Source organism: Ananas comosus, linkage group 8, assembly GCF_001540865.1.
Source record: "Ananas comosus cultivar F153 linkage group 8, ASM154086v1, whole genome shotgun sequence".
In the NCBI taxonomy this organism is placed as follows: domain Eukaryota; kingdom Viridiplantae; phylum Streptophyta; class Magnoliopsida; order Poales; family Bromeliaceae; genus Ananas; species Ananas comosus.
The window spans coordinates 13,048,459-13,075,489 of NC_033628.1; the positions used below are offsets into that span (position 1 = coordinate 13,048,459).

Here is a 27,031-nt window from a genome sequence, read left to right on the forward strand (position 1 = left end):
TGGAAATAACAAAGTTCGTTCAATCCTTTTTCAAGGAACGCAATGTGAACACGTAACATTCACCTAGAAATAAGACTCTTTTAATGCTCACTTATTCATACAGAAACGTCAAGTTTGAGCGCCTGTGGATCAATTATCTCCGCAGAAGTTTTAGCACCTCGCTCACATCTTAGAATCATCCCAAAACGAACGATATCAAATGATACTACATTAGGAAAAAGGCAAGGGGAAAAGAAAATCATTTACCAAGAGCATATTAAATTTGGCACATCATGCTCAAGAGTAACTAGAGCGCAAGGATGCGAAGAGCAAGTAGAACTTCACATGAGATATTAGGAATCGTAACAAAAGGAGATAGTGTCTATTTGATAAGGCAAATAAAAATTTATAAATTTAAATTCGGAGACAACAAACAGAAGAACAACAAACAGAAGTCGTAAAAGTGATTAAAATTTAAATTCGGAGACAACTTGCAGGGTAGAGGACAGCATCTGAACTTGCAGGGCAGAGGACAGCATCTGATTGCCGAAACACGGGAAAGTAGCACAGCACTGACAGTAAGAATTTACACAAATTTGCAAATTAAATGCCACACCAACAAAGAATGCATCAAAAGATCTCTAATTTCTTCTCCAGAATGCAATAGCTATCAAAGAATATTAACTGCTTAATTCGTGAGATTGTGCTTTGAAAGATCACATCACAACAGCAGTTTTAAAGTCACACTTGGTAAACCTATCAAAAAGTCCAAAGCAACACATACAAGTAGAAAAAGACTACTAAATATATGACTCTCAGATGACCAATATGCTTAAAACGGGAACGAGAAGTATTTCAACTTGAAAATGTAAGCGTGATCATGACCGAGAGTTCCAACACATCCAAAACCCTTATAAACAAGCCTACCAAATGAGATCACCTTTGTCAAAGATCAACCAAAGTTAGTACTGCAACAATTTGATTTACCCTCTACTACTACAAGTTGATCTTCCGCTTTCTAGCCGTTGATTGCAATAGTGACAATTAAAAAACTGCCGGAACTGCAACAGCAAAGATTCATTAGACTAGTTACCATTTCAACTTCTCAATTGGCACCAACTGTGTCAAAAAAAAATAAAAATAAAGATAAAAATTTCTTCCATCATATGTTAATCCGAATGAAGGAATGAGCTCGAGAAAGTAAAACACTACGACTAAATGAAGAAGAGGATGCATTATACGTTATGTACTCCCACAAGATATATAGGTAATCGAGGAAGGAACAAAATTTGGTAAACTAAAACTTCAAATTCAGGTGAAAATTACAACCAAAATTTTCCACGTTCCAGATAAAGAGGAGGCAGCAGAACAGAAGCAAAACTTATTTCATGTAGAGAATCAAGCTATTATAAGCGAATTTCCATCCAAGCTATGCAGGGCAAAAACCTTTTAAGTAAAATAAAAGCAATTCAAGACTTATCATCACCATATAGGAGATAAAGGGATCAAACTAGTTCAGAAAAACTCGCTCACTCCTCCATACTACCGCCGCCGCCATCATCACCACTCTCTTCCTCTTCATTATCATCATCACTCAATTCGAGGTCGGCGAGCAATTCGTCCAACGGCACGGAAGGAATATCGTCTCCGTCGGCCGCGGAAGAAGCGGCCATCTCCGACGGCTGATAATCCTTGTTGCGGTAGAGGGAGACGTTGAACCTCATCTCCGGGTTCTCCTCCAAATCCCTGAGGAACTCCTCGTACTCGTCACTCCGCTTCTCCTCGTCTCCCCTGCCGCTCTTCGCACCCGCGTCCGCGTCCACGGCGAGGCTCTTGAGCTTCCAAGGCCGCTGCTGCTTCCCGCGGCGGCGCTGCTCTTCGTAGCTCTTCTTGACGAGGATGGCGTCGGGCAAGACGAGGCCCTTGCGGCCGTCGACGTCCAAGTCGTTGGTGTTGGCGGCGTAGAGGTCGTAGCCGAGGGCGTAGTCGCCGGGGCTGAGGAGGCGGCCGAGGTGGGTCCGGACGGTGAAGATGTTGTCGTTCCTGCCGAAGTCGGAGACGCGGGCGACCTGGGCGTGGGCGAGCTGGTAGCGGGAGCCGGCGTCCGCGGCGAGGTCGGGATCGTCGTCGGGCTCGACGTCGAGCACGACGTACTCGACGAGCTGGCGGCTGGTGAGGAGGGCGCGGAAGGGGGCGCGCCAGTACTGCGCGGCGTCGAGGAAGGCGACGCGGAGGGTAAGCGGGTCGAGCAGGGCGAGGGAGGCGGTGACCCTGACGCAGAGGACGAGGGGCCCGAGGTTGCCGAGGGCGTGGGCGGCCTTGGGGGGCAGGCAGACGAGGTCCTCGCGGCAGACGGGGGCGATCTCCACGGAGAAGGTGTGCTTGTAGTTGTACAGGCTGCTCTTCGGGTCGTGGGAGACCAGCTGCTTGTCGGAGCGGGACCGCACGGGGGCGACGCCGGACACGAAGTCGACGAGGCGGGCGGCGTGGGAGCGGGACGCGAAGAAGAAGTCGAGGCCGCGCTCGGCGGCGGCGATGCGGAGGGCGCGCGCGGCGGCGCCGTGGCGGAGGAGGAGCTGCTCCAGGTAGAGGAAGGTGCGGCGGTGGGCCACGTGCTGCCGCAGCTGCACGGCGGCGGTCCACTGGTCCGGGTTGGCCTGCGCGCGGGAGCAGCCCTCGCAGAGCCGGTCGTGCACCACGAACTCCACCACGTGCGGCTGCTCCAGGATGGCCCCGCCGGCGGCGTCGACCTCGCGCTGGACGCGGAGGCGGAGGAGGAGGCGCTTCGAGTGGGGCTCGGTGAAGAGGAACTCGGCGTGGACGAGGCGGACGCGCCGGGAGAGGGGGCCGCGGAGCCGCCGGAGGCAGAAGGCCAGCAGCTCCTTCGACTCGGGCGCCGCGCGGACCCACGTGCGCGGCGGGTGCAGGTACGACGAGCACTCGGGGCAGTAGACGGCCACCGCGTGCCGGGGGAGCCCCTCCGTGATGTCCACGCGCGCGCGCAGGCACCGCACGCACGTGTTCGCCGGGTTCGGCGCCATCGCCACGCCGCAGATGCAGCACAGCACCGTCGCCGCCGTGCGCGACGGCACGAACATCCCCGACGCCGCCAGCTCCGACGACGACGACGGCGACGTCGACGGCCAAGGACCACCCGCCCCCGCCATGGGAGATAGATCCGAAGCAAGGATTCGCAGAGGAGGAGGTGCGGGCGGTGGGTGATTAGGGTTAGGGTTTTGATTCTTTTTTTCGAGTACCACGACGGGGATAAACGGTTACAAAAGTCGGCGCGAGGCGTGCCTATCTAATTGACCAATTTGGGTTGCATTGGAATTTGACCACTTGGGTTGGATCCAATCCGGTTCATTTGGACAAAGCGCAGCACCGCCTCAAATCGTTAGAGCGAGGCCTAAAATCCGGCCCAAAAAGGCCCAGCCTTTTCATGCATTAATTGGACCGATCCCGACCATATACTGGACTCGGCTCGATCCACTCCACCTGGACCGGGATAGTTGGTTCGGGCCTATCGAAATTAATGTGGCCTTTTCGAAAATGCTTGGATCAATGACCATGTATCTGATAGGGTTCGGTTCTAGTCGAATTGATCTTTAACTTGATTCGACCCCGTTTATTAGGTGAATCACCTGAGAATACCGGTAATAATAAAATTATTGCTTGAGAACTAAATTAAATTAAATTTATAGTGACAAGTAGTCCAAAATCAAATGACTCATGTTCGCTCAGCAGAGCCATATTTTATTGTCGACCATCTACTTTTATTAATAAAATTTTATGGTCCACTAAAGAGTGTCCACATATGGTAGCTGTAATCCACGGAGCTTTTCTCTTAAATATTATCGACGAGAGTTAAAATAGGAGGGATTTAAATATATATATATATATATATATATATATATATATATATATATATATATATATATATATATATATATTAAATATATATATTTTGAGAGAAGATTAAATATATTTTTTGAAACACTAATTACTGTCAAATTAAGTGTTTTCTGCGGTGCACGGTGCACTGGGTGCACGCGATAATTCTTTTGTTTAGAGATTCAGAGCAGGAGGAGATTCCCATTTCCCACACCAACCCTTTGCAGTTTCGGCGCGACGGCTACATAAAGACGTATGGGGTCCACACATGTGGACCCGACATGTAGTGACAGAAACCCGCTACACCGAGCTATTTTTAGCATTCTTTAGCGACAAATAAAATTACAAACTTGGTCCAAACCTAATCTGTGATTCCGACCGTTCTTCTACCTCTCTCGGTGGGACCCACTAAAATCCGACGGTGGAGAATCGTCCATTAGCATCAACCCATGCCACCCACTCCCCTTCGTTTATTTGGGCGCTCGAGTGGTCTCAATTTCGCTCCTATCGATCGAATCGAATCGAATCTCCAACATGGAATAATTGTATAAATAGCTCCTCCTCTCGCCACTGCGCCCCCTTCTTAATCTCTCTCTCACTTCCCCAAAAAGCGAGCGAGGAGGAAAGAGGGCGAAGCAATTCCGAGCTCTCCTAAGGTTTTTGGATCTTTTCATCTCATTTTTCTCCTCTTTATGTCGATCTAGTCCAATCCTGTGATGTAAATTTTGATGTATTGTTGCGAGATTAATACTTGAGTTTAATAAAAATTTGAGAAAACTGTGTTCGATCGTCTTGCTTATTGTAGATTTGAATAGGCGTGGATTTGTTTGGATCTGGGAACGGATCCTTCTTGTTAACGAAATGCATTTTGAAGCTTATCTCTTGTTGCTACAGATTAGGAATGATGTTATAGGAACTTCTACTAGGGTTCTAAATCATAGTTGTAAACACTAATTTATACTGTATAGGAGACGAGAGTAGGTATATACAGAAAATGATTGGGGAGAGAGATTACTACAGAGAAGTATAAAGTTGTTGATGTGGTCTTATCTCATTTCATTTGGGATGACATTATTTTGAAGGGATTTGGGAGGATCCCTCTTATAGTATATTCCGTAAATAAGTTTAAGGTTTTTAACTTTTTGAAGGCAAAATTATATAGAAGCAGTTTATTCTAGATATGTCTATTTAATTTGATTCTAGAAATAAGCCATTGTCGCATCTACAGAAAATTCTGGCTTAATTTGATGAATAGTTTATGCTGGTTCCCGTACGTCTTTTACTCTCCCATTTCTACTGTTTTCAGTAAATAGCCATCACGTTGTATACGCAATAGATACAGCATACAAACTTAAGCTGTATAGCTATCGTGTTGACTGCTGGAAGTTCACGGACCCGTTGTTTATGCCCTGGGGCTTGACTGCTGGAAGTTCACGGACCTGTTGTTGTATGCTGTATCTAATGCGTATGTAATGTGCCATGCCCCTGCGGCCTCATTTTCTGTATAGCTATCGTGTCTTAATCTGGCAAGTTATGGAGTTCAAGACATGACATGCCATGCCATGTAAATGCAACGTAGATGAAATCTCTAGCAATAATTGGATCATAGCTTGTTAAGAGGAGGTTTCTGCATGTATGCACTTACTAACAGATGAGCCCGATATAACAACTTAAAAGATTCTGCTGATGTTTGATTTTCATTTTAAGTTTGTTGGTCTCACATTGCTCAGAGAGGCTGTCCTACTCCAATTAACAGGAGAAGCAAGATGATTAGTGTCAGCTTGACAGTTATTAGTTCTCCATTTGACCTTTCTATATGAATGAAACCATATAAACTATTTCATATATTAAATGTGAGAAGCTTCATGCATCAAAGCTGTAACATGTGATACTTAGATAGTCATGCAATTGTTACAAAGTAGTGCAGAATTACAGTTAACTTTTATTCTCATAAAGATGGCCTTTTTGGAGCAGTTTTGCACTTACATTTGTGTTTGTCATGAATTTCTGTGAATCTTTTTCTTTCGGAGCTATATTAAGATCTGGTAGCATCTCAATTTCATTTAGTTAGTTTTGAAATGTAAGTTTTGTGTGCTTGTATGTGACAATCGATGGTCATAGGAGGCCAAAAGTTTCTTTTTTTTTTAATCTCTTGTTTTAGACATTCAAGTTTTGCTCATGATCTCTTGAATGTGCATAGATGGCAGACGTAGCCAAGGACTTGACTGCCGGAACTGTTGGAGGTGCTGCCCAGCTGATTGTGGGCCATCCTTTTGATACCATCAAGGTGAAGCTCCAAAGCCAACCAGCTCCACTTCCTGGCCAACTTCCCAAATACTCTGGTGCCATGGATGCGGTTAAGCAAACCCTAGCCGCCGAGGGCCCTAGGGGTTTGTACAAAGGAATGGGAGCTCCCCTCGCCACTGTCGCGGCCTTCAATGCCCTTCTTTTTACTGTGAGAGGGCAAATGGAGGCTTTGTTGAGGTCACAGCCCGGCGCTCCACTCACGGTGAATCAGCAAGTAGTTTGTGGTGCTGGTGCTGGTGTGGCAGTCTCCTTCCTGGCTTGTCCAACTGAGCTGATCAAGTGTAGGTTAGTGAAATTTGCTCCTGCTATTAGATGATAACTTAAGATTGAAAATATATTGATTATTTGAGGTTATAGATGTGTGATAACCAACCGATGAATCAGAGGCATCACAGACTTTCTATATCTTGGCTAGTATTAGCTTGCTTAACTTGTTTTCTTCAGTTAATATTGTCGGTTTATTATGCAAACTTGTTAGAGGACTTCTTCCTAATAAAGTTTATTGATCCAAAATCCAGTAAACTGCTGCGAAGAGGACTGATGGTCCTTTCCATATCAACCGGTAAAGTCAATTGATCAATAAGTCATCAACCACTAAAGTCAATTGATCAGTAATTCATCAACCACTAAAGTCAATTGATCAGTAAGTCATTAATCCTCAACAGTGAGAAGAACGTATTCTATGTTTATTGGACTGAATTAATCTTTGCGAACTAACCAGTATTATTCTCTTTAACGCTGTGCACTCTGGACTGGATTATCTTTGTGCTTTCTCACTGCAATACTTGCTTGTTTTTTTAAAAAACCTGTTATCTATCTTCTTCTTATCTCATATAGTTGCCTTTTTGCGCATAACCTTCTTTGTATTACACCTGTGGTTACACTTTTTTCTCAACTTCTTGTTTTCTTAGAGTCCGGCTACTATGCCATCAATAGCACGAAGCACTTGGTGCTACCAAGTTTTCCGCCGTTAGATCCACCCCTTTGATCATTTTCACCCGTTAGATCATACTATTCAACCAACCACCTACTCAACCCTAGGAAGTCTATATCATCCTAACCATACATCTTTCAATCCAATGGCCGAAAACTTGGTAGCACCAATGATTTGGTGCTATTAATAGCATAATAGCCTAGTTCTATATTTCCAACTTAATTATTATCATTCCTGCAAGAATGTTCTGGTAACTGTAGAAGGATAACCTTTTAAAAAAGATCACATTCAGTGCATTGTCTTTGGGCTTTTGATGATACACAAGCTAATGATTACTTGGTGTATGACTCGCATATATTCTTGTTGTGACATTCCAAATCAGGTTACAGGCCCAGAGCGCCTTAGCCGAGTCCGGCCCATCTACTGGCGTAGTGAAATACGGCGGGCCCATGGACGTGGCCAGGCACGTTCTTAAATCAGAAGGCGGTCTCCGAGGCCTATTCAAAGGCCTAGGCCCGACCTTAGCCCGTGAAGTTCCGGGCAACGCCGCCATGTTCGGCGTCTACGAAGCACTCAAGCAGTACTTTGCTGGGGGCCCGGACACTTCCAAACTTGGAAGGGGTTCTCTCATTGTTGCCGGAGGCCTTGCCGGCGCATCATTCTGGTTCTCAGTGTATCCAACTGATGTAGTTAAGAGCGTGATTCAGGTTGACGATTACAAGAACCCAAAATTCTCCGGCTCGATCAATGCCTTTAGGAAGATATTAACATCGGAGGGAGTTAAGGGCCTCTATAGGGGATTTGGGCCGGCCATGGCCCGCAGTGTGCCGGCCAATGCCGCCTGCTTCTTAGCCTATGAGGTCACAAGGGCGAGTCTAGGGTGACTTGGCCCAGTTCCTCCTCATTCCTGTGTTTCTTCTTCTTCTTCTTTCCTTTCATTGTTTCTCAGCAGGGTGATTCGGTCGACGATACTGCATTTCCTTGTCTGAGTAGATCATTTGATTGTTCTGTAAAACTGTTTCTGATGCACTGATTTAAAGAAGAAACAAACCTTGATCCCGCGAACTATGAGGTGTCCTTTTGTCACATATTAACATTGGCCTGTGAAAAAGCTAGTCATAGTTTCTAGTTCTCTGGTGTATTCTAAATTTCTAATACGATTGTCTACTCAAATATGCCCTCGAGTGTGGGGTGCTTATTTATGGATTTGTAGTTTAATATATTAGAAGGAAAGTCTAGAGAACTCATGTAATGGGGTGGTGGCGCAGTTGGCTAGCGCGTAGGTCTCATAGCTTCTGAGTAATCCTGAGGTCGAGAGTTCGAGCCTCTCTCACCCCATTTTTACTTTTTAACTTTAACTCCATTTATTTATGTCCAAAGTTTTAATTTTAGCTCCATTATCTCAGGAATTTTAAATTTGTATCCCATATTTTATTTTAGCTCCCTTATCTCCAAATATTCCAATTTTCTCCACTAGCTTGAAATTTTAAAATTTTTATTTGGTTAAGAGGTAGGGAAACTCCCTCATCTATCTTCAAAGTTTCTCCTTTCTAGCGTTAATTACTATTTTTTTAAAAAAAGTGTTGAAATTAAAAATTTTGTTAAATTCGATAACTAGTAAAGCTGCTGAATTCAGCAAAATTGAAAGAAATATTTGTAAAATTGATTCGTCATTTAATATTTAATATATAGATAACCTAAAAAAAAATTTAAAAAGTTATACAATATCAAAGAATAATAATAAAATTAAAGTTTGTGGGGGGCCTACATCGGAACGGCGTGTGCTTCGTCGGACCTACACACTCACATGCATTAATGAAAGAAAAAAAAAGTAAAAAAAAAAAAAGTCAGAGCTACATACTTGCATGCATTAATGAAAGGGGAAAAAAAAGGGAAAAAAAAAAGGTCTTCTTTTAATTAAAAAAAAAAGGACACATGTAAAGTGGGGTAATTAAATTCAGAAGCTTGTACTTGGTAGAGGCAACGTGATCCGATAAAAAGTCACAAGAATCCACTGGGATTAGTTGCAACTTCCTTCAGAAGCAGAATCGACCAATTTGTTGGCCACAATTGATTCTTGCAGGAAAAAGAAAAAAACCAAAAACTCACCTTTTCAGTTTGAGTGATATATACATGTTTTCTAAATTCTAATATAGAGGAAAATTTTAGAAAAGTACCATAATACCTTTATAGCTAGCTAATCACGTGTCTCGANTCTCCACTAGCTTGAAATTTTAAAATTTTTATTTGGTTAAGGGGTAGGGAAACTCCCTCATCTATCTTCAAAGTTTCTTCTTTCTAGTGTTCATTTTTTTCAACACTATTTTTTTAAAAACATAGCGTTGAAATTAAAAATTTTGTTAAATTCGATAACTAGTAAAGCTGCTGAATTCAGCAGAATTGAAAGAAATATTTGTAAAATTGATTCGTTATTTAATATTTAATATTTAATATATAGATAACCTAAAAAAAAATTTAAAAAGTTATACAATATCAAAGAATAATAATAAAATTAAAGTTTGTGGGGGGCCTACATCGGAACGGCGTGTGCTTCGTCGGACCTACACACTCACATGCATTAATGAAAGAAAAAAAGTAAAAAAAAAAAAAAAGTCAGAGCTACATACTTGCATGCATTAATGAAAGGGGAAAAAAAGGGGAAACAAAGAAGGGTCTTCTTTTAATTAAAAAAAAAGGACACATGTAAAGTGGGGTAATTAAATTCAGAAGCTTGTACTTGGTAGAGGCAACGTGATCCGATAAAGAGTCACAAGAATCCACTGGGATTAGTTGTATCTTCCTTGAGAAGCAGAATCGACCAATTTGTTGGTCACAATTGATTCTTGCAGGAAAAAGAAAAAAACCAAAAACTTACCTTTTCAGTATGAGTGATATATACATGTTTTCTAAATTCTAATATAGAGGAAAATTTTAGAAAAGTGCCATAATACCTTTATAGCTAGCTAATCACGTGTCTCGAAAATATTTTAGTATAAACTAAATTTTAGCACCCCTTAGGTGCGCCGCTAATTATTGATTATTCCTCTTTCGTTCACAAAATTTGTGACTCTCTCCAACTGCTTTTTTGTAAGACGATAAAATATTATACATGCTAAAATACAATAATAATACATAAGGGTATTAATTCGTTTGACTTTTTGTTTTGTTTGTTTGCGTGTGTAGATGTCATCGCCCCTAATTTTTATATATATATATATATATATAAAATATGTTTATAATAAAGTGAATGCATTACAGCCTATTAAGATGGAGCTTTAGCTCCTTTCTTAATTTTTCTCAAAATATTTGGTGAGTAGTATTTTATAAAGCAATCTCGTAATGCCGTGCGTCACTAATTTATAGAACAAAATTTTTATCTAATAAAAAAAATCTCTCTAGTGAGGACGCCAATTTCGTCTAAAAGGATCTATTGAGGACGGGATCACAGACAGACAATTTGAAGCCTCAGATACTTGTGGCGGTCGTGTAGTGGACGATCTGGTGCGACAGAAATAATATTATATTTTGAAACCTACCAGAGAATGCTATCTATACTGCTCATCGTATTAGAATACTGGCGAAGGAGTGAGCTGATTTTTGTAGAGCTGGATGATGTCGCATTTATCACACCCTTTATTCTACCGCTTGTTTCCTTTTCTTTTTTTGCTCCTTTTTTTTTTAATTCCTTTCTTTTTTGTTTCGTTTTCTTCCTGAGTCTCTAGCTGTCTCACCCTACGTAGCTAAATTCATTTATCTAATGAATAAAGCAGATAGCATGCTATCTTTCTCTCCCTCTCAAAAAAAAAACCTCTCTAATAAAAAAAACCGCATAATATAAAATAATAATAATAATATTGATAATAATAAAAAAAATAATGGGTTAATTTCATATATATAGGTCCATGCAAATATAGTGAATTACAAATGTATTCCTATAAAGTTCAGCTTTCATATATATTATTATTCCTACAAATATCTTCATGTTTTCAAATATATCCCTACCGTTCGAACTCGTTAGAAAACTTTAATTAACAATAAATTAAATACTTAACTCTGATTAATTTATGAGATAACACGGTGCCTTTTGAAGAAATATATTTGTGATGGTAAAATTTATATTTCGCTTAAAATATAAATAGTTTTATAACGATAACAATATAAAAATTTTTATAGAAAATATTAAAATTAAAAACTTTAGAAACAACATATAAAAATTAAAAATTAGAGAAATATATTTGTAATTTATTATATTTGTAAGGACACGAATGCATTTAATCCAAAAATAATAATGATAATAATAATCGGATAGGGTCCTACTCTGAATAATACATATCGCGCAAGGAGTGGCTTTAATTTCTTCTTTAATTTCAAATGGGCGTCTCCGTTTATTTTTTATTTGCTTTAATATGTCCAAGTTGGGCAAGTTGATCTAGGCCCTTCTCACGTGAGCTTGACACGTGCGAAAACACCACCGCAGCTTTTCTTAAAAAAAAAAAAAAAAAAAAAAAAAGGAATTGTGACCACCAACGGCGCCCACTTGCTCGCATGAAAGAGATGCAATAAGATAAAAGACAAATTATAATTTCTCCTGCAATTAATTAGACGCAATCATTTTTTTATTCTTATTTTATTTTATTTTTATATTTGTTAGTATCTGTTTGGACTAAGTTAGTGGAATGGCCATTAGATCTAGATATGTATGAAATTGAAATTTATTGTTATTAGGTTATATCATGTCACAGTTTTCCAGATCCCTTTATTTAATCTGATGGTGTCGTTACTTATGTCATGATATTATTTTTGTCGTATAATATAGGGATAATTGCACCAACGGTCCCCAATCCTACTCCCATGTCTCATTTTGACCCCTATCTTATTTTATTTTACTTATTTTTTTGGCAAGCAAATTTCTCAACTTTTAAAATCAATTGCATTATCGGTTCTCAATCTTTACTTGTTCTATCGCTTTGATTCCCACTATATGCGCCGATCATGTCAAGTCCGATATTTGTCGTCCTCAAGGTCGTCTTTTATATTTATGATAATTTCGATCTTATACGCTACGTCGACTTTCTCTTTTGGAGCATCTGACATGTTAATATCAAACTAAGAGTGTTATTGTATTTTTTTCATAAATTAAAAAATATTGTACCAAGATCAACTAGGAGCTGTTACGCTATAATTGTAGACTATATATATATATATATATATATATATGAGTTGGTGGGACTTCATTAGAGCTAGTAGAGCTAGTATAACCAATTCCTTCTAAAATAGTAAAAAATTAGCATCAATGGAGCATGATAGGCGCAAAGGATATATAAAGGTTAGGAACCTTTTTGTGAAAATAATTATATATAGGTTAGGGATCAAAGTGAAAAAGGGAATATGGTTTATAACTTTATATATTAACTTCTGTTTTTGTTTTTTGTTTTTTGTTTTTCCTGTTTTCTTTGATGGAAATGTATTAATTTATCTGATGTGGATGTGGTTGGACTTAGGCAGGTTGATATTAATTATTTTTGATGTCCTTGTTTATTAAATAAGAGAATTAATGGCTCTTGAGGTAATTAGAAGATTCTTAATTAAAGAATGGAGGCAATTATATACATATATATATATATACTTCATTTTCTACGTACCGTGAAAAACTCCCTCAAATTAGAAGGTTCATGTGGCTAGTGTGAAATATTTGTAAGATTGTGGGCAAACTAGTTATAAAAAGATCTTGTGGGAGGTGTAAACACAAGTGTTTTGGTTGGCTCTGTAATCTTTTATATGATCTTTAAAGTAGTGCACCAACCAGGATAAACTTCGCATAAGAGGACATAAGAGGACTAAACCTAACACAAAATCTAATTTGGTGACTAAAGAGTCCTCGTTTGCTATTAAAATGTATTCAACATTTTACGCACTTAAGAAAGCAAACGGTGATGACATCAAATCAAGAGATTTTTCATGAAAAGGATAGAAAAAGATTAAAGTGGTATATTTCTAAAAAAACTATATATATTGACTTAATCAGTAAGATTATTGTGTCGAAGAATACATTTGCATAATTTTAGAAAAAAAAAAAAGAAGCTAACCAAATTTGTGTAAGGACATATGAAAAGGAAAGTACATTAATAAACACGAGAGTCTCTAGAATATGCGGTATATATATGCAATTTTATCTCCCCATGCAAAGAAATGGTTTCCATCATTCATATCCATGAACCTAGGAAGGGGCATGCATGCATACCCTTGTTATACCCATGAAAAATTTTGTGTTGTGAAGTCGAAAACTTTTCAAAATTGTTTGAGATTTTTTTCTATTTGATGAAACTGGAGAGATATGTTTTAGAACAATGGATATATAAGAGAAGATCAAACTTAATTTTGTTACACTATATATGTAACAAGCTTAACTAAACCTGCAGTTTTGACAGGGGAACAAAAGAATGGTAATGCACAAAAATAATTGACTGATGACATGAGTTTCTAGAATCAAGAGTTCCAGAAGAAAACATGAGTGAAAATTCAAAGGAGAATAAAATAAAATAATGTAGAGAGAGAGAGAGAGAGAGAGATTGTTATCGGAGCACGTTTTTTTACTATTGACATGGATCCATGACTTTTTTCATAAAATTCTCTAGTTTTAGATATGTTATGTTGGACACATCAAGATCGCTTAATTTCTCCGCTTAGGACAAATAATTAAGTAGATTTTGAAGCGCTACCACTAATTACTTATTGCGTGATATGGAGGACTCTTGAGTACAAGCATCAAATCATTAGCTTTTGCCGTGCTACATTTGTTATTAATTAATTTATTATTAACCAATAAGATTAGGGGCTCATCTTTTAATTGGCGAATGAAATGCCACTCACAAATTAAAGAGCAAAGTACTTTGGGTGGTGTTCAAATCCAACAGAACCATTGTACACTTTTGAGTCGTCTATAATTTTATCCACCACATATCTAACATTTTTATACTACCCATCTTTCTCGAAATGGAAAGTGCCCCACTCACTCACTCAGATTCTAAGTTCTCAACATTAACTTCCACGCTATATATCTCCACAGCAATATTTTGATTGGCTATTTATCTCAATGCCATTTGTAACAAATCTTGTTTATGTGACTCCACTAAAATGATCAACTTTTATAATGTCGAAACTCTACATAATTTACTTTCTTTTTTACAGTTCCAAGTGCAAAAAAAAGAGAAAATTGTGTGTGATGATCACTTCGAAGAACAAACTGACTATTTTTTTTTTTATAAAGTATAGTATATACCCACTTGATGTTGATAGGTGGGACCACTTACTTTAGCAGTGGGATTATGGCAAATATTTTGAATCTTTTGAGAAGGCAAATCGAAATTATGGAGAATTTGCTCGGCATCTCACACACATACCCATTCAAAACAGTTTTTCACTCATTTTATTCTTTTAGAGAGATGGGTAGCATAATATCCGCTTTGTTTATTTTATTTAAAAATAAATTTAGCTAAAAATATAAATCGCTTAGGATTCAAATGAGATCTCGAATATCAACCATCAAGCTTTTTGTCACTTACGCTAGGCGGCTCATTTTTTTTTTTGGCTATATGTATAATACTATGTAATTTATACATATAATTTGAGAACATTATATATATTTGCTAAGAAATTAAAGTTAAAAATGTACATAATTTACTAGAATTATAGGCCAATTCAAGTTGACTATCCAATCTTTTAAAGCTCTAATTTTACAACTCAATTTTTTAAGTTTTTTTAATTTGAATTAGACGATTAACAGCATTTTGAGTTTAAAATTTAAACAAATTACTCATTTTAATAAATATACAATTACGAGAATTGCATTAAGTATGCTAATTAAATCCATAAACAATGCATTCAAATTTAAAATCAAAACGCCGTTAACTAACTCAAATCAAATAAATTAAGAATTAAATATTAAAGTTAAAAAATTTAAAATATAAAATAGTTAACTTAAAATGGTTCACAGCATACAAAGTGGGGACTGGGGAGAGGAGTGGGACTGAGCACTAGAAAACAAGAAGTATCAAGTAAAAAAAATTCTTTTTTGCTTTTTTTTTGGTTGGGGCGGGGGAGGGGGGAAGAACCATGAAAGGATAATAAAGGACAAAAGGAGAAGGCAACCAATCCGAGTATATACGTCGTTGACCACTTTAGTTTTTTTTTTTTTTTTTCTAAAAAAAATAAAATAAAAGAGTAGCATTATTATTGGAAAAATAATTAAATTTAGCTACACTTGCAAGGCAACTGGGCCTTTAGAACCGGGAAAAAAAAAAGAAAAATAAAAAAAGAGAGCCAAAATAAAAAAAAAAGCACAAAAATATATATGACGACAACAAAACTGTTCCCGTTGTCTCATTAGACTATTTAATATAATTTCACAACCACCAACAGCAACCGTATCAGTCATCTAATTACTATTACTATTATTAAAGTGCTTAGTCTCTTCGCAACAAATTAAAATTCTCTCAATCACCCTCCCTCAACTTGGTTTTAACGTCGCTTGGTTTTAATATCAGCGTCGATCCTGAATTTCTGAGAGTGTTAATTGACTGCTTCAGTTGTGAAAACAAATCTTACAACCTTTTTTATTCTGAGGAAAAGAAAAATTATATATCTTATTTGAACTTCGCTTAGAATTTTAAAAAAATGCATATTCGAGTCACCAAATTTGATTAATCGCGAAAACAAAATCAAAGTTATTGAAACAAGCTGCTTGTGAGTTGTGAAGTCTACTATGTACAAACTACATCACATTATTTATATTTAATCAATTATATATTTTTTTAAAAATGATAAAATTATTTTTTAAAATATATATTATCGAATAAATAAATTTTTAAAAAGTAAGTTGATACCGATCGTATCTAGAGCAAGTGGCAAAGAACTTGGTGGTTGATACTCGAGACCCAAGTTCGAATACTAGTTGATTTTTTAATGAAATGAAATAAACGAAGCGGGTAGCGTGTTACCTATCTCTCAAAAAAAAAAAAAAAAGAAAAAAAAAAGAGTAAGTTGATTGATCGAAAATGCTACGACATTTCATGTGACTACTGACATAATTTTAGACCTTTTTTTTTTGATTTTACAGGAATGCTGCAAACTTCACAATTCACACGTGAATGCATGAAAAGAGAGAACTGGAGAAAACGTTCACATTCCACACAAATTAACTAGTCCAATTATCACCCAAAAAATAAAAAGAAAAAAAAAGAAACCGAAGAGGGAAAAAAAAATGCTGTAACTACCCCAACTTGTGGAAAAATTTCCATAACTGTGCGGATCGATTGCACACTTCGTTTATGGCCAATCAAATGCACAGTTATAGCAAGTTCTGAGAAAGCCGTGGGTGGTTGGGTTTATAAGGAAAAAGAAAACTACTCTATTCGCAACACCGTCCTGGAAAAGCCACGCAATTATTACATCACAAATCTGAAAATGGAAACACGTACACTTAGTTTTGTTGGATGGAATGCAAGAATAGTCCCCATGCTATTCCCGTATTTCTACCTAGTCCCTGAGCTGTGAAAAGGTTGCTAACAATTTTTGCATACGAGTCGGATTTAGGAATTGAAAGAGTTTATTATTAGAGACTAAGTTTTGGTATGGATATAATACGAGGACTATCCGATACATCCAACCTTTGTTTGTTTGTTTGTTTCTTTGTTTGTTTGTTTGTTTTGTTTTTTTTGTTTTTGTTCGCACCTGATTAATTGGATGGATTGGGTTCTTCTTTCCCCTTCTTCTCCGCCGCGGCCGCAGCCGCCTCCGCCGCCGCCGCTTCCGCCACGGACTTGAGCTTCTGGAGGTTGAGCCTGACGACGGTGTCGGCGAAGAGCCTGGTGTCGTCCTCCGTGTTGCCCTCGGGGACGTCCACGACGTAGGATTCGAGCACGACGGTCCAGATCTCGTTGCCTCCCGATCCCCGGAACTCGGTGACGGTGGTGACGGATCGGTAGTTCCTGAGGCGGTGCTCGCCGCCGATGATGGTGAACCCGGCGACGCGGCGGTCGTCGTCGAGCACGTCGAGGCGCTCCGTGCTGGTGCTCGCGGGGAGCCCCGAGATGACGCTCACCTCGCGGAGGCACCCCACGCGCACCTCGCCCCCGTCCTTGATGGAGCAGCTCCGGATGAAGTGCTTGTAGATCTGGGGCCGGTCGAACCGCCGCACCACCGCCCACACCTCGGCCGCGGGCGCCATGATCCGCTGCGCCAGGAGCGACGAGCATTGCCCCGGCCCCACCGCGTACCGGTGGTACTCCTCGATCGTCGCCCGCAGCTCCGCGTACTCCTCCGCCGTCAGCCCCGCCGGCACCGCCGGCCCCGGCGCCGGCTCCGGCTCCTCCTCTCCCCCTCCCCCTCCCCCTTCCCCTCCGCCGCCGCTCTCCATGGACGCTTCTCGAACCCACGAGATTTGGGATTTAGGGTCGTAGGGGGGTAAAATAGAGGGAAAGAGAAGAGTGGGGGAAGAGGAGAATGGGGATTTGGAAGGTGAGGCTTTTCAATATTTTATTATATATATATATATATATTTGTTTGTTTACATATTTGAATTGGATAGCTTTTGGATTAAATTTGTTTCCGATTTATTAATTAATTAATAATCATAATAAAAAAAATTTCCAAGACGATGCGGACACGTGGTTTGGGGACTCGGTTGGTCTACGCGGTCGCCGTAGCTTAGACTCACCGCTAAGGGCGCGCACGGATGGGGATCGCCGACCGTTGATTTGATCACGGTCGTTAGATGGACGGGTGGGATCGCAGGGACCTTGCAATCGAGTAGGGCCACTGTTTTCGACGGCCTAATAATGTGCTAAGAACGGATTAAGTTGGGCCGTAAACGGATTAAACTGGGCCGACGATCTAACGAACGTCGTCGTACGAAGCTCAACTTGTAATGGGCTGCTTGAACGAGAAAGTTCCGCGGAACGGTCGTACAACGGATACCATGTCATGAGCCAATAACAATACGACACGTTGGTTTCAACGCCCCGGAAATCGAGAATAATTAGAAATTTTAAAAGAAATAAGCATTAAAAGAAATTGTCCTCGCGATATGTTTTAATGGAGATATATGCTACACCAACACACAACATATTTTACGCCCCCCACCCCCGTCCCCCCTCTACTATTTGAAAGTTTTAAAATTTTAATTGAATTTTTAATATCAAACTAAAATTGATAAGGCCGATGAGAACATGGTGGCAGTACTTGAAAGGATAAAAACTAAAAGAGGTCACGTGCACGTCACCTGCCTCTGGGGGCGGTAAACAGTGTGGGTTTCAAAGTTCAACAGCTTTTAATTTATTCACGAGACCGCGTCTCCTAGACCGGCCAACCAAAAGGCAATACTGAGCTCGGTCTAGGGATGACGTGGTAGAACATCTCCTTATTTTTCCAATCCATCGCTTCATAGACCCGAGTCGATGGAGACGCGACCTCTTCTTCATGCTAGGGTTTTGAGCGTTTACTTAATGGCTTCTTCGTTCTCTCTCTCCCCCTGATTCCTCTTTGCAAGAGCAATGTCGAGGGAGGAGAAGAAGGAGAAGGAGAAGGAGAGTGTGTTAGTGATCTCGATCTCGTCCACGTCTTCGTCCTCGTCCTATGGCGAGGAAGAAGAAGAGGAGGAGGAGGTGGAGGTGAGGTCGGCGGAGGAGAAAGGGAGGGACGACGATGAGTGTTGCATACTCCCCTCCGATCCCTTCGCCGACGATCTCATCCTCAACCTCTCGCTTTGCCAACGCAACGACGACGGCGATGATCTCGCCATTCTCTTCGTACGAGGCCAAGTAATCGATTCTCTTTACTTCCCCTTTCGCTCCTTGGTTCCTACTTTGCACTATTGATTCGTGTTAAATAATTTTTCCTTAATGGAAAGATCATATGATTGCTATTTTTAGGAAACCCTAGTTTACAACGAGGAATTAAGTTCTAACCTTAGTATCTAAGTTTTAAAGAACGGTAAAAGGAGTACTTTTCCTTTCCGCAAACCAGGATCTGGGGGTTTTTACCCGTGTATGAAATTGCCAGAGGTTGTAATTTTTTCCCCCTTCCTTTTTGTGGTTTTATCTCTGCAGGTTTATTGCGGCGTCATGAAACTAAATTGGTAGTAAAAGAACTTGTAATTTAGTATTGATTAACCCTGGCGACACCAATAATTGAAAATAGAATGCCATCTCATTTTTGCGTTTGTGTACAATAAGTTCTGTCAAGAGTACCACAAAAACAACTATAATATTGTGAGAATTTCTTTTGTTGGAATCATTTATATGGAATTAAAATATTGGAGTTCATCAACATGAAACATTCCTTTAAAAAAAAAAATTTCCTGAAGTTTGTCATAAGAATTTCTAATTTCTACGAAATGCAGGTGGCTTGTAGAGATCTTCCCCACCAAAGAAATCTCTGTGCAGAATATCCCTTTAGCAAGACACCTCATGAGAGCTATTGTCCGAAGGTAACCTGATCCTTCTCTTATATTCTGCTGAGGTGTTGCAAATGGATTTTAATGTAGTTTTGATTAACAATTTTGAATTTGGATATAATGGTTTTTGTTTTCCTATTACATTGTTTATTGGTAGTAGATTCCCCAGTAGGGTAATATAAAGGAAGTTGATGCCATTGTCAATGCCAAAAATTTTAAGTTAGAATGTGTTAATAAGATTACTTTTAATAATATTAGATTTCTTACTGTGCTCATGTTGGAATGTGTCACAACTGATTAGAAGTAATGCTTCTTTTGATCTTTGTGCATTCATGCTTATTTTCACTACTACTACATTATAATTTAGACATATGCTCAATGTTACATGTTGCGTTATCATTTGGTGTGCGACAAGTAAGAGCAATTTCTATGGTGTTTCAACTGTAAGATGTTTAGAGATGATTGCGTGGATCTTTTTCTTTCTAGCTTAGGTATAAAGATAATGGTAGATTAAACAAATAAACTTGGTAATTATGTGAATGTAAGGAGGCCATTGCGGTATCTGTTTATGGCCCCTGCTCTTCTTGACGGTTGCTACCTTTTCAAACTTGAAATCTATCTTATGTTTCTTGTAAGTTGGCAACCTTAATTTGCTGGTGACATCTTTTGCTTCTTTGGGCTGAACAAAAACCTAGTAATTTCTGCTTGTTCAATTAAACAAAAAGGGCCAAAGGACAATCTACAAGCTTGACATAATCTCGAGAAAAATGAAGTAGAATTGTGCTAGAATATTTGATCTTATTCATAGGGATTCCAAAAAATCTCATACAAAGTAAAATGATTAAAATATGTTACAACTATCAAACTATCTCTTTGCCTTTCTCATACATAAAGGCATATTGTGATTTTATTAGAAACTCATGACTCCTCAACGATGTTATGTAGTATTCTCTCATTTGGTAATCAATTGCTGCAGTGTTTCTGCTATGTCTGCGAGAAAATAGCTCCCTGTGAGGCTTGGAAGGGACCTCTAGGACACTGCCATGCAACTGACCAAGAAAAGAAATGGAAGGATATGAGGAAGGCTCAGCAATCAGCTCAAGCACAGGAAATTAAGCCTTGCTCTGGAGTGTAAGATCCCCTAAGCACCTCATCCATATTAGCACCTCATTGAAATGGGGATGTTGGCGTTGGAGTAAAAACCATTAAGCATCACTGCTGGTTAATGGCATTTTGGGTTCTTTAGGGGCTAAGCTTGGTACTAGCTATCTGCACAGTGCACCTCTTCGAGAGAAGGTTGATTTTTTGAGCAAATAATTTATACTCCACGTACATGTTTATGTTTTTGTTTAGAGTTTGCAATTGTAAAGTTCCTGTAGTTTGTAAATTTAGTTTTACCATCTTTTTGTTGCCCGAGAAATCTACCGAACGACTTGATAGGCTACAGGTGTTGTCTTCCTCGCACATGTTGGGTTTTCTCCCAGTTACGTGGCTGATGAGACACTGTTTACTAACATCTATAGAAGAGAAGATAAATTACTTTGATGCAGCGATCAATGCTTTTTTTGAGTGAAGTGCAGGATAGGGACTAGTGATGAATTAACCATTCTAATGATAAGTTTATTGCTATTAATAAGGTTGATGGCTTCTCATGACCATTTGATTTTCCGATGTAAGTTAAGAAGTGGCTAAACTTCACATGGAAATATCACCCGCTGGGCCTTTTCTCATGAGTTGGTAATGCTAATCTCTTCATTTTTCTGGTGGCAACTGAAATTTGGCATGCTTCTTTCTTAGCTGACTGTGCAGTATTCCATCTCCAGATCTACTGTCTCTTTTATTTCTGAAGCACAATAATTCAGCATGAGGTATGTGTGACTCTTCTTTCTCTTTTACTCTTTTCCATCTGCAAAGGCATTTCTGTGTCTGCACTAGAGTAGGAAAGCAAAACAGAAAAAAAAAATTAAATAGCTTTTGCCTTATTTCCTATTTTCACATGCATCATTATTGGCATTATGTCCTCTTCAGTGCTTGCTTAACTTGTTTCTTATTACACCATAGTAAAAGTAAAGAATCTTGCAGATTGAGGCACAATGAAGAAGAAATGGTAAATAATATCTTCTATCCTTTTCAGTATTGAATAATTCATAATCAACTTCACTTATCATCCTTCTAAGCTATCTCGTAGAAATTAGGACATTATTTGTGTTTAGAATAAGTTTGAGAGTTTGAATAGTTACTAATAGGTTTCGACTAAAGCATCCTTTCCTCCGTCATGTCATGTGATGTAGTTGTAGAACTGTTTCTTGATAGGGCAAGTCAGATTTATTGAATTTGGTCAAACTCGATCATTTAATTGTGTTTAGATTTAATAAATTTATCTTTCCATATCAAAATTTTGACCTGTTAAATATATCATCCTTTCACCATCCATCTCTTAAAACACTGAAATTTTGGGTGTTATTTATCCTATTGTGCCAGGTTGGGTAAGAACCTGTTGTGTCCTAAAATATAAAGAAAAATTTGCACAAACATTTGCGCTGGCCCTAGAAAAACACTTGTAAAATTAAATCTAAATTTTCCACAAAAAAGCTCTTATTTACAAAGGATTCAATTTATTCCTATGAAACTGATTTTACTATTTGCTTAATGAACAATGGAAGTGTTGTTGATGGTAGTCTGGTAAACCTCTGAAGCTTCTTTGGAAGGTTAGCAAAGGCTAAAAGAAGGAACAGTTTCATACTTATTCCTACGCAGTTTGAACTATAAAATTTGTATAATCTTGATTTTCAAATATATTTCTCTAACATTTAAAAATATGCAAAAGTTTATTCATGCAGGTTGACTATTGAAAGTTGACGGTGGAAATATACTGAAAAATAATATATACTTTAGAGTAGGCCATTTTAAGAAAGAAAAGATTAACTTTAATTATTCAACTAACGGAGATGATGTATTTCCAAACTATGCACCATGGAGAAATATATTTGATTACTGAATAAGTAGTGCAACTGAGAGATTTTCCAGTAGGCATGTGATGGGAACCTCCGCCTTAGCACTTCTACGAGGTGAATAAGCTTGTGCATCTATTATTGCATTCAACCAAAAGCCCGTATTGCCGTTGTTATTGTATTGCAGGTATAAATGTATGTAGTTCCAAAAGCACTCGATTTGGTGCTAAGAAGAAGAAAGCAGTTTCTTGGTCTTTGGATTCATCTAGCACCATGAGAGAAAGAGAGAGAGAGAGAGAGAGAGTTCACACTTATTGCATTGAGAGTTCACACTTATTGCATTTCATATAAGTGCATCACTTACTACGGATAGTTTTCTATAATTATTAATCAAATTATTTCTTGCAAGGATTTGTCCGTAGTTGATATATTCACTGTCGGTCTTTGTTACAACTTGATGCCTTCGGAAAGAATAATGATGTTTCTCCTATTTAAGGTCCACCTGCCTCTCCTCTTTGCAAGCACACCTTCTCTATTGGCGTTGCTACCATGGAAATTTTACATTCAATCTTCTACTTGCTTATTTCTTTTTCCTTCTTCCTATCCAATCCAACTCTTCTCTTGGTTCACTGCCAAATACAGCCCATTTCAAATGACACCCAAATGCAGGTCTATATTGTTCATGTACAAAAGCCTGACAGCACGAGCTTCCGTCGGTTCAAGGATCGGAAAGAGTGGTACGCGTCCTTCTTGCCCAACACCACCCTCGACTCTGGCAAGCCGCGCATGGTCTACGCGTACCGCCACGCGATCAGCGGCTTCGCAGCGTGGCTCACCTCTCAAGAAGTAGAAGCCATGAAATCTACGGATGGCGTTCTCGTAGCCTACCCCGACAGCGAGTATGATGCTCAAACCACCTACACCCCGCAGTTCCTAGGACTAAACGCATGGGAGGACGGCGTTTGGTATGACTCTCAATACGGAGCGGGGCAAGTTATCGGGGTTATCGACAGTGGCTTTAAGCCTGGTCATCCTTCCTTCAGGGATACTGATGTAAATCCGCCGCCGGAGACGTGGAACGGAAGCTGCTACTGGAAACAATCTGTGTGCAACAATAAGCTCATCGGTGCAGTGGGATACATGTCTGGGCGCGTCGTCCCACCTGATGACGACAGCGGCCATGGAACCCACACGGCGAGCACAGCTGGAGGGAATTTTGTGGATGATGCTCACGTACTTGGCATGGCACGCGGCACGGCCTCAGGGACGGCACCTAAAGCTCATCTAGCAATCTATAAGGTGCTACACAATAACAAAACTGCTACCGGTACAGTTGCCAAAGCGCTTGATAGTGACACATTGAGGGGCATCGACGAAGCCATCCGGAATCACGTGAATGTGCTATCCATGTCCCTCGGGAAGGTCAAGAAACCGCTGTATAAGAACGGCATTGCCATAGGATCATATGTGGCAATCACCAAAGGGATCGTCCCGGTGGCCAGTGCCGGAAACGAAGGCCCCTATGAAAGCCTCATAGGGAATGATGCGCCATGGATACTTACCGTCGGAGCAAGCACTACGGACAGGAGGATAAGGGCCATTGTCAAGCTCGGAAATGGTATGGAGCTCTTCGGCGAAACAGCATACCAGCCAGAGGGATTCAACTCGACTCAGCTACCGTTGGTTTATCCGGGGGTGCTACAGACGCAAAAGACCTTGAATTGCAAGAAGGGCTCCATGGACACTTTCGATGTTAAAGGGAAGATCGTGTTGTGCGGGGTTGGACAAATTTCAAGCACCGAAAAGGGTGAGGTCGTTAAGGCAGCAGGCGGTGCTGCGATGATAGTAATGAACCGGCCATGGAACGGGAGCACAACGCCCGCCAAACCCCACATCATCCCAGCGGCCCACGTGAGCTTCACCGATGCGTGGAAGATCGTCACGTACTTCAATTCCACGCCCAACGGAACGGCAGCAATCATCTTCAACGGCACACGAGTTGGCGTTCGACCAGCACCCTCGGTGGCTTCCTTCTCGTCGCGAGGCCCCAGCCTCATGAACGGCAACATCATCAAGCCGGATGTCATCGCACCGGGCGTCAATGTTCTAGCTGCTTGGCCATTCGAGGTAGGACCTAAACCCAACCACCACCTTCGAGCCTCATCTCACACCTTCAACTTTAATTCGGGAACGTCGATGGCGACCCCTCACGTGGCTGGCATTGTGGCGATGTTAAGGAATAACCATCCTGATTGGTCTCCCGCAGCCATTAAGTCAGCGATCATGACCACAGCTTACACAGTCGACGCCGATAGGAATCCTATCGGCGACGATTTCAACTCCACGGGGACACCAGCTAGTGCATACGCCATGGGCTCGGGCCATGTCGACCCATCAGCAGCCAACGATCCGGGCCTCATCTATGACCTTCATCACTATGATTATATCCATTACCTCTGTGGCATGGGCTTCACCGACAAACAAGTCGGAGCCATCGGTGGCGGTTCGGTGCAGTGTTCTAAGGTCCGGGCAATCAGCCCCGAACAGCTGAACTATCCTTCTATTGCGGTGTACCTAAGTGCTAATACGACCGAGGTGACTGTCAACCGAACGGTGACGAATGTCGGGGACGCCGTTACAACCTACAACGTGAAGTACGACGAACCGGAAGGAGTGAGAGTCGACGTTGCGCCTGATAGGCTGCAATTCTCCCGATCCAGGCAGATGAAGGATTTTCGAGTCACGTTGAGCATCAAGCCGGGGAGACCAACAGTTAGGATGGCAGGGCAAGTTGTCGAGGGGCAAATGGCGTGGTCCTCCGGAAAGTACTACGTAAGGAGTCCTATTGCCGTCACAATCCAGTGAAACACGATCGTAGTTTTAAGTCCCATGTGCAAAGCAACATACTAGTTCTTCCCCAGGCGTAAAAGAAAGAAAAAAGAAAAAAAAATAATATAAAATAAATAAAAACATGTCGCCCACCAAAAAACTCTACTCCGTGGAAACTAAGATTCTTCTTCTTTTTCTTGTTTCTTTTTCTTTTTCTTTTTTTAATGGCACTGTGGTGAGAACAAATCCACCTAATTAGGCTGTTCGTGTTTTTGAACTTTGGATCGGGAGAAAGCAAAATAAAAAAAATTATTGGTAGATCAGATCATATCTGTTTTCTATCTCATCTCAACTTAATGCAATTCCTACCATTCGTTGAATAACTTGGCTAGATGCAATGGGACTAGGCCTAGTTTTAGACTTTTGAGTGGATGCCCACTCCGAGAAGCCCACTACAATCCATTGGTCGTGAGTCAATGGCTCAATCGAGTAAAATTATTGCCTTTAGTAACCGTACTAGTTATTAAAAAGGTAAACCAAGTTTAGGCCCAAAAGAGTTGTGAAAACAAAAGATTGTCAAATTACACCCATATTCTGCCAACCTCGACTAGGGATGGAAACGAGCCGAGCTCGAGCGAGCTTATGTCAGCTCAAATTTAGCTTGAAATTAGTTTCGAGCCTAAATCTAGGCTCAAGCTCGGCTTGAAATTAATTCGAGCCGAGCTCGAGTGAGCCTAATTTCGAGTCGAGCCGAGCTCGAGCTCTAAACGAGCCGATTGAAATTCTCGACATTATATAATCAATAGTTTAATTTTTATAGAACATTACCTATAATTTGATGCAACATATTCAATAGTTCAAAATACAAAATAATTATAAGAAATGTGAGCTAGGGTGACTGTCTGACTGGATGAGGGTTAGAGAGAGAGAGAGAGAGAGAGATGGGAAAAAATTAGGGATTTGAAAATTTGAATGTTATCATGTTTTTTCGAGTTTGTTGCCAAAGCTGCGTCTGAAGAGTAGTGTGTTATGTTTAGGTTGGGCCGCTATTGTGGTTGTACTTGTTGGGTTTTTATGGGCCAACAATAATAGCCCAATAAATTAAGAGTCTATATATAATTAATTAAAATTATTAATATAATATAATATATATATAATATATACTTATAATAATATTTATATATTATATATATATATTAATATATATATTACGAGCTTCGAGCTTTTCGAGCCTATATTCGATACGATCGAGGAATACTAACAAGCGTCGACTTGAAATGAATTCGAGATTTTTATTTTGTTCAGTCGGTATTGATTCGGTCCAGCGCGAGCGATGTCGAATTTTATCGAGCGACACGAGGCGAAGCGAGCGGTCGTCTTTGCGCCTAACTCGACAGTTAATTAAACATTTTTCAAGTAGCATATACTAAACCAGTAAATACAATTATAAATTAAATTATTAATTAAAAGTAAAAATGTCTGAAGACCCCCTCAAACTATAAGCAATCTTAAAACAAGCCCCATCAACTTTGCCTTTTTTTTTTTTTTTATTTACACCTCCTTACTGTCGATTATTTAAAATTAAGTGATTTTTCCGAAATAAATTAGAGGCTTTATCAAGTTCATCTATGGTCTCATCAATTTAATAATTATAATTATTTTTTAGCAAATACAATTAGGATGATC

At 39.9% G+C, this 27,031-nt stretch overlaps 5 protein-coding genes and 1 non-coding gene across 6 annotated transcripts; 4 read left to right on the top strand and 2 right to left on the bottom strand.

Annotated features, from left to right (window-relative positions):
• LOC109713932 (60S ribosomal export protein NMD3) lies at positions 1,260 to 3,318 on the bottom strand. Its single transcript, XM_020238245.1, has one exon. It carries the CDS (start codon positions 3,144 to 3,146, stop codon positions 1,509 to 1,511), a length of 1,638 nt encoding a protein of 545 aa, XP_020093834.1. The 5' UTR covers positions 3,147 to 3,318; the 3' UTR covers positions 1,260 to 1,508.
• Positions 4,366 to 8,208, top strand: LOC109713934 (mitochondrial carnitine/acylcarnitine carrier-like protein). The gene is made up of 3 exons (XM_020238246.1): positions 4,366 to 4,529; positions 6,074 to 6,465; positions 7,497 to 8,208. The coding sequence occupies exons 2-3, from the start codon at positions 6,074 to 6,076 to the stop codon at positions 7,996 to 7,998; spliced, it is 894 nt and encodes a 297-aa protein (XP_020093835.1). The 5' UTR covers positions 4,366 to 4,529; the 3' UTR covers positions 7,999 to 8,208.
• Positions 8,368 to 8,452, top strand: TRNAM-CAU. Its single transcript is given in 2 exon segments — positions 8,368 to 8,405; positions 8,417 to 8,452. It is a non-coding gene; the product is annotated as a tRNA-Met (tRNA).
• On the bottom strand, positions 16,179 to 17,652 carry LOC109713936 (abscisic acid receptor PYR1-like). The gene has a single exon (XM_020238247.1). The coding sequence runs from the start codon at positions 17,526 to 17,528 to the stop codon at positions 16,848 to 16,850; it is 681 nt and encodes a 226-aa protein (XP_020093836.1). The 5' UTR covers positions 17,529 to 17,652; the 3' UTR covers positions 16,179 to 16,847.
• Positions 18,459 to 21,295, top strand: LOC109713937. The gene is made up of 3 exons (XM_020238248.1): positions 18,459 to 18,930; positions 19,512 to 19,598; positions 20,542 to 21,295. The coding sequence occupies exons 1-3, from the start codon at positions 18,664 to 18,666 to the stop codon at positions 20,698 to 20,700; spliced, it is 513 nt and encodes a 170-aa protein (XP_020093837.1). The 5' UTR covers positions 18,459 to 18,663; the 3' UTR covers positions 20,701 to 21,295.
• On the top strand, positions 23,180 to 25,381 carry LOC109714688 (subtilisin-like protease SBT1.2). The gene has a single exon (XM_020239383.1). It carries the CDS (start codon positions 23,180 to 23,182, stop codon positions 25,379 to 25,381), a length of 2,202 nt encoding a protein of 733 aa, XP_020094972.1.